The sequence below is a fragment of the Trichosurus vulpecula genome, chromosome 6 (assembly GCF_011100635.1).
Source record: "Trichosurus vulpecula isolate mTriVul1 chromosome 6, mTriVul1.pri, whole genome shotgun sequence".
Taxonomy (NCBI): domain Eukaryota; kingdom Metazoa; phylum Chordata; class Mammalia; order Diprotodontia; family Phalangeridae; genus Trichosurus; species Trichosurus vulpecula.
Genome location: NC_050578.1, coordinates 279702537 through 279718101, shown reverse-complemented (window position 1 = coordinate 279718101; position 15565 = coordinate 279702537). Strand labels below are relative to the sequence as shown.

The 15565-nt window shown below is 52.0% G+C and overlaps 1 protein-coding gene across 4 annotated transcripts in view; it reads right to left on the bottom strand.

Moving 5' to 3' along the window:
- Positions 1-15565, bottom strand: part of ANO1 (anoctamin 1) — a 197282-nt gene that overhangs the window by 6388 nt on the left and 175329 nt on the right. For all 4 annotated transcript variants that reach the window (XM_036762821.1, XM_036762825.1, XM_036762823.1 and 1 more), the window contains 4 exons: positions 13420-13559; positions 10696-10848; positions 4759-4811; positions 2400-2584 (listed from right to left, as the gene is read on the bottom strand). In XM_036762821.1, coding sequence (XP_036618716.1) covers positions 2400-2584; positions 4759-4811; positions 10696-10848; positions 13420-13559 — 531 coding nt within the window. The remainder of the gene's footprint in view (positions 1-2399; positions 2585-4758; positions 4812-10695; positions 10849-13419; positions 13560-15565) is intronic.

Below are 15565 nucleotides of genomic sequence, written 5' to 3'. Positions count from 1 at the left end.
TACAAATGGGCCGATCTGCACTGATAGAGGGATTGCGCTCACTGGGAGGTCCTCATGCTGATGAAATTATAGGATCAATTAGAAAAAAAAAAGCACCAGGTGGTGTTAGGCACCAGGGGTACCAAGATAAAAGCTAGCGTTCCTGCCCTCAAGGAGCTTATGTTCTATCGGGAAAGACAACATGCCTGCCTGCATGTGAGCACACACAAAGGAGAACAAAGGTCAATGGAGGGGCAGCAATAGGGGGTGGGCCTCAAGAAGGGCCTCAAGGAGGAGGAAGGTGGATGGGAGCTAAGCCTGGAAGGGGCTGGGGTGATCAAAGTGCTTCCTGGCAAACAAGTCCCACCACTGGCCCTTAGCTCAACACATGGGCTCAAACGTCACCTACGAGGTGCGAGGCAGCAGGGGAGGTGCTGAATAAGGGGCTGTGGACTGGCTGACCCCTGGAGATGGCTCTGGGGCATGGACTGAACCAAATGGGTAAGAGACGTTGACTATGTGCTCAGCTCTGGGCTAGCAGTAGCCAACCAGCAGTTATTAAATGCCTACTATGCACCAGGCACTGTTTTCAGGGCAAGTAACATTGAGACATACAAAAGAGAAGGGAGAGGAATGTTAGAAATGCAAAGAAGAGTCCTTAGAAATGACCTCTCTGCCCCTTACAGAGGGAGAAACTGAGGTTCAGAGAGGAGAAGTGAATTACCCAAGGTCCCATAGTTGTTAGTGTCAGAGTTAGGACTAGAAACCCAATTCAAGGCTCTTCCTCCTACTCCTGCCTCAGTTTCCCAGAGTGTCAGGCTCATGATGAGACTGTGTCTGCAAAGCCAGTAGGGCAGGTTCCAAGGATGAGATGAGGGGCAAACTTTCCCTGCGAGTCCCCTTGGGAAGGGTAGAGCCACCCAAGAACCAGATCAACTGGTTGAACCAAGGCTGAGAGCCATGGGCCACCAGGGACATCCCACAGCAGCCTTGGGAAGATGAAGGACCTGTCCCACACCATGCATAGCTGCCACAGACCAGATGGCAAGGTGGAGCTAGCCCTGGGCTAGGAGTCAACGGGCCCGATTTCTAGCCTTGGCACCATTACCAACATGCTGCATGGCCTTGGCCTCCTTGGGGTTCCTCTTTAAATCGAGGAGCTTTAAGAAAAGTTGGCTTCTCCAGCCTCTTCCTTGATTCCAAGATGGTACACAGAGCAGCACCAGCAACCCCAGTGTTGGGAGGGAGAGCGCCAGGTCACCACCGCACCTCCGGATAACCAGAGGTAGTGGTTCTCCCTCCAGACCCGTGCTCAGAGGGCTTTCAGCCAAAGGGAGCCAAGGTCAGCTCTGCACAGACCAGCAAGGGAGAAGGCCATTGTGGTCTAGGACAGCAGGCTCCAGAGTAAGGGAGCAAGGCCAGTGAAGGGTACTGGGTACTGGCGGCCAGGGGCTCTCCCTGCTTGCATACTGCAAGGCCCCAATTTTTCTTTCCCTAGAGGCAAAGACCAGCCTCACTTGCTTCAATTGGGTGCTGGGAAGGTTGGTGACTTCATGCCTGTGACACAAACTGTCATCAAGAAAAAAATACTCTTGGGGCCACTAAGAGGATGATGTGGGTGTGACTTACTCCTCTGGCAGGGAGGGATGGGTATATTGGCTTAATGGTATCTGGGGAGCAGAGCCAGTATGGGGAAGACCCAGTGCTAACAGGTAGATGAAGGAAAGGCAAAAACTTTGTGCCTGTCCTCAAGGAAGTACCACGTGGGAGGCAACATGTAAATGAGATACAGACAGTGTAGATCAGAGTGGGCTCCTTCTAGATCCTGGGGTGCAGCATTTTGACTGAGTCCAAGTTCTACAGAACAAATTCTTTTATTAGGGATATTTGTTCTGTGAAGTTTGGGGACCTGAGGACTTGAGGACCTAGAGGGCCACCTGTGGCTTCAAGGTCGGCTGCAGGTTCCCCAACCCTGGTGTAGATGGAAAGGAAAGGCCAGGTTGAGTTGTCAAATTATTGAGGTGTCACAGGATCTCAGAGTCATAATTCAAACATTTTCATGATGGGGAAGAAGTGGGTCCTTCCAGGGTAGGAAGCCTGCCTCCCCAAAGTCAGAGTCCTGGGGCCAAGCCCAGTTTGCTCCCTGCTAGTCAATGGCTTGGCTGTATTTTGTCCTCACCGTTTTCTTGGCCCACCCTCTCTGGCCACTGCTGCCCACCTCTACTTGTGCAGCTGCTGGCTTCCCCCAAGAGCCTGAGGACAGAGACGGCGACACTGAGGATGAGGAGCTCTGCCTCCATCGGCTGGGATCTCAAGGGGTGGGAAGGCATGATGTTCCCAACCCCATGCCAGTGCAGCATGCCCACTGCATGCAGCTCATTTTCCTCTTCTCTTTTTAGAGGGGCCAATAGAAATCATACCTGCAGATCTGCACCTCATAGCCCAAGTCCATGGGGTCATTGGGACCTGTCCCGGCTTGGAAGTCGCTGACGTTGAAATAGGAGAGTGTGTGGTTCACAAAGCCATGCATGGAGCCGTTGGAGCTGTACATGTAGCGATACACGAGTCGGGGGATGAAGTCTGAGGTGAAGGAGATGACGAAGGCCTAAGAGGCCACAGAAGAGAGAGTCAGTGGTGCCAAGATGATCCAGGCCATCCAGCACATGTGGAATCCTTCCCCGTTTCCATCACGAGGAAGGAAGGTCTCAGGACTTTCCCTGAGCAAACCTGCCTCACTCTCATTTTACTTCATCCTGAATGAAGTAAGACCCTTGGCCAGGCAGCCCTGAGCAAGGTGCTGACCAGAAGGGGAGGAGGAGCAGTGGGGGGAGGAGGAGGAGCAGTGGGGGGAGGAGGAGGCCACTTCCTGGAGATGCCTTCTCTGCACCCCACCTCCTTCAGCCCAACATTCCGGGCCTCTCAACTCCACAATACAAGTTCTCAGTGTCCAACCCTATTCCCAAGCTTTGGCCCTTCTTCCCTCTTCCCTACCCTCCCAAACTTCTCAGTCCTGTGTTCCACTCCTACAGAATTCTGGTGAACTGGATAAATCCAGTGCAACTGGGCTGATAATGGCTTCTTGTCCATGGTCACTGTCCTTGCTTGTGTTTACTGGGGACCCTGGAGGTGGTAAGACAGGGCCTAGGGTCTTGAAGAAATGTTAGTACAGGAAAAGGCCAGTGAGAAAGACTGAGGCTGCTCTTCAAACCACACCCTGGCAAGGAGGCTGATCATCGTCCACCCACGGGGGCAGCCCTGGTCTGGAGGTGACAGCACAGACAACATCTCCAGAGATGCCTCGAGGAGCTCAAAGGAGGGCATCCTGCCAGTCTATTCCTGATAAGATTACTCAGAAGATGTTGTGACGATGGCTGGGTGCCTCCCTGGGCTCCAGGCACAACAGGTGTTTTTCTCATAGATTGGGTAAGTCTGTGCTGATTGACTGCCCCAAGGACAGGCTTTGGCTGTTGGAGAAACAGCCCCTGGCCTTCTTGGACAAAAGTCTACTGGCCTCTAATTGGGAGCAGGGGCTCGAAAGATATTTCCCAGCTGCCAGACTTCCTCCCACCTAGGGAATTGGCCAAGGAGATTACAATTGAAGTGACTGCCAGGCCCAGCATATACATGCTAAATGCAAGTCTCCTCTTTCCAAGGCAATCTGGTCTGGGGCCACCATCTCACGATTACTTCAACCTAGGTAAAGTGACCATAAACCTCCCTCCAGCAGGGCACAGGGAGATAGGAGGAGGCTGCCAATGCTGCCTGGTGGGAGGGGGAAGGGGGAAATCCAACCGGGCAGGGAGGAGAACCACAGGCACAAAATCCTGAAGACCAGGAAAGTGGCACAGGGTGAGGAACCCCCATGAGAAAGAGACCTAGTCAGACCCTGACTTGTTGCAGGGATGGTCAGGGACATGGGAAACACATATGCAGTTTTGGAAAGAAAAAAGGGGGCAGAACCATGGCATCACAGAGCATCGGGGGACCTCAGCATCTGTCTGGTCCCACAGCTCATTTTACAGTTGAGGAAAGTGTGGGCCAGAGAAATCAAGCGCTTTCCCCAAGGCCACATGGCACCTATAACAGACGGAGGATTGGAAGGCCAGCTCTCCTCACTCTGGTGCCCAGCCTTGATGGGGCTGGGGAATCAGGCAGCATGAGGGAAATCTCAGCTCCATTACTGATAACCCACGGGAACTTGGGCCAGTCTCTGGGCTTCTCTGGGCCAGGGATAAGGCTGTCTGATCCTTGAAGTCTTTGTTTCCTTTTGAATCCTATGGGCTTTTCCTGAGGTTGTGGTAAAGAAAGATCTAGCATGAGTTTGTGGTTTTTTAAACCCAAACTAGTCAAACCCCTGTCAGTATAATGAGACAGTTAGGTGGTGCAATACATCTTGGAATTAGGAAGACCCGAGTTTGAATCCTGTCTCAGATGCTCACTGGCTATGTGACCTTGGGCAACTCACTTACCATGAGTCATCTGTAAAATGAGGGGCCTGGACTCAGGGGTCTCTAAGGTCCTCCCAACTTGTCTAGGATCTCAAGAGATAAACTGTCTGGAAGGAAAACAGTTTCTTTATCCAGGTTTAACTCTCTGAAGGCCAGTGACCTCATTTCTTCCAATTAGCCAAATGGCCATTTAGGGGATGAAACAGTGGAGGAGGGGAGGGGAGGACCTGGCCCCTGCAGGGGCCCTGAATGCTCCTATTCCTCATGCATCCAGCCCACTGGCCAAGCCCACACTGATGCCCTCTCTTCTTGGGGCAGCCATTGTACTTACATTGATGATAACAGCCAACTTTCCAATGCCTCGGAGAATATTGTACCAGATGCCTTGGGGAAGAAAAAACCCCAAACAAGGTTAGAGCGAGGGCCACTTTCTTTGGGTTCATCATACTGGTGAAGTGGTGAGGAGGGAACCCAAATGTGGTCAGTCAGGACCAGCAGGGGACAAGAGCCATTGGGATCTATGAAGAGCTTTATTTGAAAAGAAGCCCCACTGTATCCTCTGCAGTAGGGAGAGGCAGTGCGTGCGTGTGTGTGTGTGTGTGTGTGTGTGTGTGTGTGTGTGTGTGTGTGTGTGTGTGTGTAGCTGGGACTAGAATGAGGACAGGTCCTTAAGGAACCTGTGTTAATGCACAGATGAGAAGTGGTCATTAGCTTATCTGGTGTTTAGAAGGAAGCAGTGGCTTCTGAAGGGCTGACAGGGGAGGCTTATTCCCCAGTAAGTGCTCTGGACTCTCTTCCCCTGTTTACACTGATTATTTGTTTAGAAAAGGCTCCCAATGTAAATACAGTCCAGCTCAGCTTCCGTTCAGGCCTGGTCCAAAGGGTCTTGAATTCCCCAGCAGTGGTGGCCAAATCCATGCACCATGGGCCGCTGTGCCTGGGAAGCCAGCTTGGCATCAGAGCAATGGCCAGCAAGGCCAGGGCAGGCCCTGGGAAGAGGAATCTTGCTAGGAATGAGCTCAGAATGGAATTCCTGATGAGCCCCCCAAGCCTGCCAAGGCCTTGGGTCATATGTCAAGGTAGAGGAGGCTTCCTGGAAGCATGGCTGGCGTTCCCCAAGTAAACCATTCCCACCCCTGCCACCAGCGAGTTTACATTAGGAGAGGGTGCCTGGGAGGGCAGGCTTCTGCCGGATTGCATGTGTAAACACAGGAGGAATAATTCAGACTTGGAGTATACACAGCACTTATTCATCCTCTCATTAGGCCAGAGAAGAAGGGCCTCCGCAGACGCCGTGGAAGCAGCCCAGCTGCTTCCGCTCACAATATGGGGTCAATGCTTTCCTCTCGCACTCAGGCCAGGAGTGAGTCCATATGCTCAGCACAGTGGTGGCCCAGTCTTGGGCTGGACAAAGAAAGTCTGAGCCTCCAGGGTGAGAGGGCTGGAGAGCTGCTGCCCTTCTCTGCATTCAATGCCTACTGTGTGCTTACTATTGCTCAGTCCTGTTTGGGGGTACAAAAGAGTAGTTGACATCTGCCTTGTGACTCAGGGGGTCACAGGAGAGTCTGAGAAGACAAGCTTCAGACAGGTGGGCCGTAGCTGAAGGAAGGTCCAGGTTTGGGCTGGACAGGGCTCACAGTGTGGGAAGCCAGAGGAAGGAGAAGGGAGTGGGGCCGGAGTGACCCAGGGAAAGTTCAGTGACGCTTTGGGATGTGGTCAAGGCAGGGCAGATTTGAACAAGTGGTGAGGAGGGGAAAACAGCCAAAGTAGAGGCGTGGAGGAATGACGGCCTAAGATAGACAGAGGGACCCTTCTAGGAAGCACTAGGAGGGAATACCAAGATCTTTGCTTGGAGCATTCCAGCATTGGGAGGCTCACTATCTCCTAGGCAGCTCATTCCCCTCAGGGACAGCTCCCATAGCTAACAAGCTTCATCTTAAGCCCAAATCTGCTTCTTGGACACTTGCACCCTCTGTTCCTGGTTTTTCCCTGGGGCCAATCGACTCCTAGTTTGACAGACATTCACCATCACTGCTGCCTGAACCCCTTCTCCAGGTTAACTACTCTTTTCTCCAACCAATCTTGTATGGTAGGAAGGGAAGGCCTTTCCTTCCTGGACCCAATTGTCTGTCTCTGGACGCTGCCTTTGCCCAAGTCAGGAGGGGGAGGGGGAGTGGAGAGAGAACCCTGAAAGCAGGGTGAGCCACTGGGACTCCTTGGTCTTGGTGATCAGGGACCAAGCCCTCGAGCTGAACTCAGAGGGACCATGGTCGAATCCTGGGGCTGCTGCACATTGCCTGGGTGATCTGGGCTGCCTCTGCTTCCTGCACTATGAAAACTTGATCCTCACCATGACCTTGCTATTATCACCTCCATTCTCCAGATGAGGAAACCGAGGCTAAGTGGGGTAAGGTGACTTGGCTAGGGGTCACACAGCTAGTGAGCATCTGAGGCAAGATTCCAACTCAAGTCTAAGCCTCTATCCCAGACACTGCCATTTGGGCAGAGGGCTGGGGCTGGTCCACAAGGTCCCTGCCGGCTCTGGCTCTGTGAACTATGGGTAGGACTGGGTTCTAACAGTCATTTCAGGTTTCCCCTGGGAACATCTTGGGAGGAGTCACTGATTGCTATTACCACTGGCAGCTGAGCCCCATCCCCAGCCTCATGGTGGGGGCCCCAGGAAAGGGGGACTTGGCTCTCCTCCTCCAGATAACTTGGGGTCCCCCCCACCACTCCCAGTCGAGGTTGCTTCATCTGAGGTGCCTCTAGACCAACCCAAGCCATTAGGCGAGCCAAGCTTCTCAGAGCCTCCCTGCCCCTTCTAGGGCAGAGGGATGCATGTAGGGACTTGGCCCAATCTCGTAGGGATCCCCTAGGGCCCAAGGAGGGGGGCACAGGCTTAGGCATCTCACCCAAAGCTGCTTTGGCAACAGCCACCCACTGCTGGAGCCAGAGACCAATGCGAGGGAGGCATCCTTGTGTAGCCAGCCCCCTGAACTCTTCCCCTGCCTGGGGCTGGCTGCTCCAGGCCTGACTATGGATCATAGGCACAAGACAAAGAACTCTCTTCTCCGGAAGGGCACAGCATGGAGTCCACAAACAAGCCCCAGAAAGAAGAGGCAGATCAGGAATCTGCAGGCCAGACAGGAACTGGATAAAGGACAGCTATCTGCAGGAGACAGCCATGTGAGCCAGAGTTTGGAGGAATCTAAACTGAGGCCTAGCCCCTGCCAGAAGGGAGCGGGGGACCCTGTGTCTGATCCTCTCATTGCACAGGCAGAGAAATGGCGCCTCAGGCAAGTGTCCAAGGTCACTCAGGAGGAGAGAGCCAGAGCTGGGATTGGGATGCAGCTCCTGAGGTTCCTTAGCCGGGGACAGCTGGGATTGCTCCAGGGCTGGGGGTACATGGGGGTGAGGTGGGGGGTAGTATCACCACCCCCATAAAAAATAAAAAGTCACAACCAGAAATGAGTCCAAAGAACCATCTGCCCCAGAGACAGAAAGAGATGGAACATGGAGCCAGGGAAGGAGGCCGCTCTCTGTCCGCTTGGCCCCTGGAGGTAGAACAGGACACAAGGTATAAGCAGCTGGAGCACAGACTTGGGCTCCATGGAAATGCTCCCCAAACAGACACTGTCTGGATCTCCTCTTTTGTCTGGTCACACCCCTCTTTGCCTAACGTACCCATCTACCAGACTCCTCCAGGAGAAAGGCATTCCTTCTGCATCGACAGCAGCCACTCAGTGCTATGGACACTTTTACAAGGTGCATAAAGGGAGTGTGCTGAACAGAACTGAACCTCTGTACCTCAGTTTCCATCTTTGTTAAAGTAAGGGCTTTTAAGACGACTGTCCTCGAGGTCCCTTCTGGCTTGAAACAACCCATGGATGTGCATTTCTAAAATGCCCACTATGGGCTGGGGGAGAGGGGGTTGTGTTGTGCAGTGGCTAGTGGGCAAGCTGGCCTTGGAATGGAAGCGCCAGGTCTGGGCATCTCCTCTGCCACCTCCTGGATGTGGGACCCAGAGGAGGTGCTGACATGTCTAGGCACAGGGAGCAGCCAGAGCCAGGCTTAGGCGGATCCCTTTGGCAGCAGCAAGGAAGATGAACTGGAAAGGAGAGCTAGAGGCAGGGAGAGCGGCAAATAGGAAGAGGCCAGATGAAGCGGGAGAGAGGCCTGAACCAGAGCAGGGGATGCAGGAATGAAGAGAGGGGATGGAGGCGATAAAGACTCGGCAAGATTTGGCAGCTGATTGGAGGTGTGGAGTGAGGGTGAGGGAAGTCCCAAAGGAGCCTGGGGCCAGGTGGCTGAGAGAAGGCCTGGTGATGCCCCCTGGAAGAAGCAGCAAGGGCTACGTTGTGGGGGGAAGAGAATGGCTTCTGATTGGGCTCTGGTGAGCTGGAGGTGCTTGTGGCCCATCCGGCATCCAACAGGCAGCCCGTGACATGGGGCTCAGCAGAGATTGGAAAATTGAAGCAGTGGGAGCAGATAAGATCCCCAAGGGGGACAGTGTGGAGAGACAAGAGGAGAATCCTGAACAGAGTTGGAGGGGACTCTGCCTTGGAAGGCAGCAAAGCCTAGTACTCTGAGCTCCAGGATCTCAGAGGCCTCAGGGCCAGCTGACCCCTGCAGAGGAGTCTTGCCTATACTGCCTGGCAAGCAGTCCTCCCTCCCAAAGCTGCCCATTCCAGTGTGGGTTAATTCAGTGGTTAGAAAGTTTATTTAGACTAATTCAGCCTCTTTCTAATGGCAGCTGCTCCAGTTCTGCTCTCAGGGGCTGAGCCAAGAAGGTCCAATCTCTCCTCTCCCCAGCAGCCTTTCAAGCACTAGAAGATGCTTTGCAGTGTCCTCCCTGGTAAAAGACCCCTGGTTCTTCCCACTGTTTCTCATGTAACAGGGACAGATGACAGTGCTGGTGTTTCTCTTCCTTTCTCCTTTGTTTTATCACTTGGAAAATAGGAGCTGAGTCCTAAAATACATTGGCCACCTCAAAGCTACCCTCTCTCCCAGCTTACAGGGACCAGACCTGGGACTTGACTGACACAGGAAACTGCCAGTGGAGAAATGCCCCCTGCCAAGGCTGGCCTGGGTGCAGAGATGTTAGGGGACTTGCTCAGTCACCCAGCCTGCGCATGTCAGGGGCATGACTTGATCCTAGGTCTTGTTGAGGATGGGGCTGGCTGTCTGCAGTGCCAGCTGGCTAGGCTGCCCCATCTCAGTCAGCCCCCAATGTTGTGGTCTCCCCTAGAGCATCCTGGTCCTTGAGCTGACAGACAGACTGTCCCCAGCGATCCTGTGAGAAGCAGAAGCTCATAGGAAGGGGCTGGGTCAGTGGAGATAGTGGTAACAAGCTGTAACCAGAATGGCCTTTGTTTTCTTTGAATGACTCAGCTTACCTCATTGAGCCTCTGGAAGCTGTGGCTTGCTCTTCCGGGGCAGGAAGCCCAAAGAGCATTCCAGGAAGCAGACAACTTCCTGTCTGATGAGTCATGGGGCTGGCTGAGGGGAGGTGTTAATGTCTACACTAGGGGGGAGGGGCCAGCTCAAGAACCAATCGGCCCTGGTCATTCAGGCGGCACTTGATGATGTCAAAAACCCTATAAGAGGGGAGAGGACAGCTTGAAGCGCTCTCTTTCCTTTTCTGGTTGGTGTGGGAGCAGCGGCAAGCAAGCGTGACTCTGGGCCAGCCCTTGCTCTCGGGCCGAGCCCAGATGTTGGTAACTATGAATTGTGTTGGGTCTGTCTGTTGATATTTGTAATTTGTTTGTATTTTGGTTTTGAGGTTCGGACTGCTGGTTCTTTTCCCCTGAACTAAATGAATGTTTTGAACCTCAGGGTGCTGGTTTTTTCCCCTGAAGTAAGTCAATGAATCTGTATTTGGTCTGTCTCTTGATGCTTGTCTGTATGCTCCCCTGAACTAGCTGAATGCTAACTGAATGCTGGCATTTTCCCCTGAACTAAATGATTGTTGTCTGTATGCTAACTGAATGCTGGATTAAAGTAAGCTGGTAAACCCCTTCACTGTGCTTTCCTTGTTTAAGCAGATAAAAAGAACCTGTGCTTTCCCGGCAGCCCCCTGGTGCTGGCTGTGGGGGAGGGATCTTACTCCCCAAGAGAAGCTGCTAGCTGGGTTGTTAAAGCACAAGTCCAAAGTACCCAGGCACAGGAGGCCCCCATCAGACAGACACCCACTCTTTGAGCAATCAGGCCCAGAACTGCTGAGGAACATGAGAAAGCCCAACAAATACTCTTTTCTCTCCTTACTTACCTATGTCTTTCGCTCTGATTGCCACAGGTCTCCGGAGCTCAGTGACAAACTTCTTGGCATCCAGACGGATTTCTATGATGTTGTTCAGCAGGGCAAACAGAGGTGCCAGTGGGAAGGAGGCAACGAACAGGGTGACAAACCCAAACTGGATTACTGGAAGAAAGATGAGCATGTTTATGTCTGTGTCTGTGTCTATGTCTGTGTCTATGTTTATGTCGATGTCTATGTCGATGTCTATGTCAATGTCAATGTCTATGTCTATGTGTGGGTATCTGAGGGTGCCCTGTCCCAGCTGGGTGGCTTTAGCCTTCAGGAGAAAGGCACCTCCTGGACAACTGATTCACTCAGTTTCACTCAAGGCCTCCTCTGACTCCACACCATGGTGGGGGGCACCCTAGATCAAAAGTGATAGCGCCTACCATGTCAGGTCTGATGACATGAGAAAGGGTTCAAGCAAGGGCCCTGAGACCAGGAGGGCATCTCCCTTCTGAGACCCCAATTGGCTGTTTGGGAAGGCTGGCTCTGGAGGAGGAAGTCTTCAGCTATAGCAGCACTCAATACTGACAAGCTACTGAGACTCAGGGCAAGGAATGGGTGTTGGCTCCTAAGTCACAGAGGGCTTGGGACCTGATGCTGGTGCTGGAAGTACCCTCATGAACAGTCCTTTCTAGGTACCAAAGTAAGTCCTTGGCCATGGTTAGCTGTGCAACCTCGGGCAAGACCCTTAACCTCTCTGGTCCCTAGTTTGCAAAAAATGAAAGAGTTGGAAATGGCTGACCCCTGAGACACCTTTTAGTTTTAGATGAGCTGCCTCAAATATCCAGAACAAAATGCACCACGGTGACCAAGTGGTGCTTTCCTGGCACAAGGGGGCGTAAGGGAACTGGGTGGGTGTTCCTCACTCATTCCTGTCTAGCAGGTGAGGAGGGGAGCCTCTTCCCTCCCCCCACAGTCTGTGTGATTGGGGCACCTCCTTATGTTCTGCCAAGGAAGAGAGTGGAGTTGGCGGTGAGAGGGAGCAGTCATCTCATCCCCCTCCTGTCACCTCCTTACACCTGGAGTGGTTGCATCACAAACACAGCCCCACGCTTTGGCCCAGATCACAACCCTCCATCACTGAGTGGATCTGTCTCCCCCCTTGTCTGAGGCTCAGAGCAGGCAGGCATCTTGCCCAAGGTCATCCACCTAGCAAGTGTCTGAAGAGCAATCAGAAGGCAAGTCTTCCTGAGTCCCAGACCACTACACCACACTGCCTCATCTGAAACATGGGAAAGAGTAATATCCGTACCTCCTACCTGAGGGTGGTCAGGAGAAACGTGCTTTGTGAGCTTCAGGCACCAGGCAAATGAGGACATTGACCCTGACCCCAACACCTGTTACGGTGACCACTGCCTGGCCAGCTTGGATCCCAGCCTCTAGGAACTCACAGTCTGCAGGCAACAAAGACTAATGCTCAGAGGAGTCAGTGTGGGGGGTGGGGGGAAGCCCATCCCCCCCAAATATGGGGGGTAAAAGATGGACCCTAAAGACACCAAGCTGCCCAGAAAGCCAGCAACAAACAAAACCTCCTGAGGCTTCACCGACTGTAAGGAAACCTTGTTACGGTAGCGTGTGGCCCCACCAACCTCAGTGAGCTACGCTGTAACTGAATTCAGGATCAGAGTGGTCTGGCCAGCTGCTCTCAGCACCTTCCCCTCTGATGGAGGTGGGTTCCCATCCATTACTGTCTCTTATATGCACCTGGTTATTTAGATGTTGTGTTCTCCATTAGGCTGGGTGCTCTCTGAAGGAAGAGACTGAATGCCTGCCTTTCTTGGAATAGCCAGTGCTTTGCACAGCACCTGGCACACAGTAAGTGCTTAATAAATGCATGCTGCTTGCCTGGACTGAGCAGAAATCTTTTTTCATTTTAAACCTCAAAGTTCTTTGTATACGTACGGGAATAGATTCCTGCCCGCTTTCCCTGGAAAGTCCTTTTGGAATGTCAGGAACTTGGTTTGTTTAAAACATCACTTGGAAGAGAAGGAATTCCTCCCCCAAGGAGGGCAGCTCCCCAGAATGCTTTGCCCAGTTCCATCTTCTTCATTCCCACTCAAGCTGAGGTAGAGAAACAATACCTGTGTGGTCCTCTGGATGCCATAGACCCTGCCCCCAAGAGGCAGCAGAGAGAGGACAGTCTTGCTCAGGGGTTGGGGTAGGGGGCAGTGATCAGAGAATTGTTACCTATAATTTTTGGCCCTGAAGCAGACATCTCCCAAACAGCCATGATTCCCTCCTATAAGCGCTGCTCCCCCCTGCCCTCATCCTAACCCCTCATTGCCTTAATCAAGGATTTCAGTGGGGTGCTATACCAGTCTTCTGACAATGAGACCCTACAAACTTAGCTTGGCAGGCGGGCTGGTCCTTGGACAACTGTACATCATAGGCTTAGTTATCTTGGTTGGACTTGCCACACTGGGCTCTTCCAGGACAAGGCTGGTTACTTCCAGAACATGGGGAACCATCAGAAGTGGGGGAAAGTAGAGAATGAGGGTGAAGGAAAGGAGAGCTTCCCACTGGGAATTTTATAAAAATCTCTTCTTGTCCAAATTGCAAAACAGGTGAGCTCTGTCCTTGGCAGCTTCCCCTGTTCCTTGCCAGTGCCTTCTGTAGATAAGGCCTTCCTTGCCTTCCAGGAGGCACCCACACTGCCGCACAGCCTGAATTCCTTTAAATCATACTCACTCATTTCCATGTACTCCGGAGTCAGTCCTGAGAAGGGCTCCAGGTTGTAATCCACCTCATACCTCTGCTTCTTCTTGGTGGACTCTTCATGGTCAATCGGCCGCTGTTGTTTTAAGTAGCGGAAAAATTTCTTCATTTTTCTGGAAGGCAATCAAGGCAGCATTAATTAGCTTCCAGAACTAAGTATTCTTTGAGGGGAACCAAGGAACAACCACTGAATTCATAATTCTAGGCAGCCAACTGTCAGGTACATGCCACCTTGGTTTTACCCAGGAATTAACATGACTCAGGCCATAGAGAAAACCCTGCATTAATTACAATGTGGAGATCCCCACCCTCTTTATTCCCACACCAACATAAAACTCAGGGAAAGAAAGATGAGGAAATGGAGGCCCAGAAAGAAAGTGACTCATCCAAGGTCACACAGGTTCCCACTCCTGGTCTAGGGCTCTTTCCGCCATCCTTGGTGTCATGGGCCCCAGGAGAATGGAAGCTGCTCCCCGAGGGCAGGAACTGCTTTCAATGTTCTCTTTGTATCACATGTGTCCAGCACAGGGCCTGGCACATAATATGTGATTATCTCATGAACGAAGGAATCTCTTAGACTCGCAGAACATTAAGTCAGAAAAGACCTTTGAGCTCATCTTGTCCACCCGCCCCCAATTCACTGACAAGATGTCCAAGGTCCTACAAATGGTGCCTGGTGGAGCCAGGCTGTGAGCCGAGGCCTTTGGATGCCAAGCTCTGTGGCCTTTGCCCCTCGGTCTGAGGAAGGGCGAGCCTGCAGTCTCCAGCCAACTCCCGAACTGCTCATCCAATTGGACATTGACGGACTCTGTAGAACCCAAAGCACCCTCAAGCTGAGTGTGGCTTGTTAGGGCATCTACCCACACATCAGTCCACCAGATGACTTAGTCTCCTGCCTTGGAGGCCCACAGAGCTTGAATCGCTTGCTCAAGGCTACTAAGTCAAACCAGAGCCCTGAAGCTCTCACGGCTCACCAGGTTGTCCCGCCCCGCCCTCCCCCCATCCATCCCCAATTGACTTTTCTCATTTATGAATATTTTGATTTATCCCAGCAACAAGAGGCATCCTGGTCCAATGGACAGGACAGAGGGCCAGCTTTGCTGACAGGAGGGTCCTGAGAGGGTGAGTCCTGCCTACCACCACACACTGGCTCTGTTATCCCAGGCTCTAAATAACTCTTTAAGACTCTAAGTTGTGAGGCAGGTAGCTGTTCACATAGACGGAAGGCATTTCCACACTGGGACTTCCTTATGTCAACAAAATGACTAGATGAAACTTAAAAACGAAAAATTCTCAGAGTGAGGCAGTAGGTGGGAATTATTATTATGATTATATTTGTTTTATAGATGAGAAAGACCTGCCTTTGTAAGTTTTAGCTGTGTGATCACGGGAAACACATGGAAACACACTGGGCTGTAGTTTCCTGACCTGTAAGAGTATCTGGAGGAATTAACCCCCCAGATAGAACAGCACATCTGCAAACAGCTAGTGCACTAGTGCAGCTAGGGGGCGCCAGAGTGCACACAGTATGAAGCCTGCACTCGGGAAGCTCAGTGTTCAAAACTGACCTCAAACATTGACTAGCTCTGTGATCTTAGGCAAGTCCCTGCAGCTGTCTTGTCTCAGTTTCCTCACCTGTAAACTATGGATGATAACAGCACCTGCCTTACAGGGTTGTTTTGAGGATCAAAAGAGATTAGCACAGAGCTTGGCACATAACTGGCACTTTATAAAAGCTAGCAAATGCTAATGTTTGTTATTATGACTATAAAAATGTTGGCTTTCCTCAATTTGAGGAAACAGACTCACAGAACTCAAGAGTCTGTAGTGGAAATTAAAAATAAAGTCTCTTATTTTTATATGCATCTTAGAGTTCACAAAGTCTATTTGCTTTTGAGCCTCATAAATAACAGTGAGGTGGTTGCTACACATGTCCCCTATCTCTCCACCCTGCCCAGAGAAGGTGGGAATGTTCCACGGACTGTCCTGATGCCCAAGAAGGTAGGTCCAAAGGCTCTCACATTTCCATGCCCTCACTGTCAGGGACTTTTGTGTGGGGTATGGAAGGGACCTTCAAGGTAAACTAATCCAGCTTCCAGCCCCCAATTCCCCACCCGTA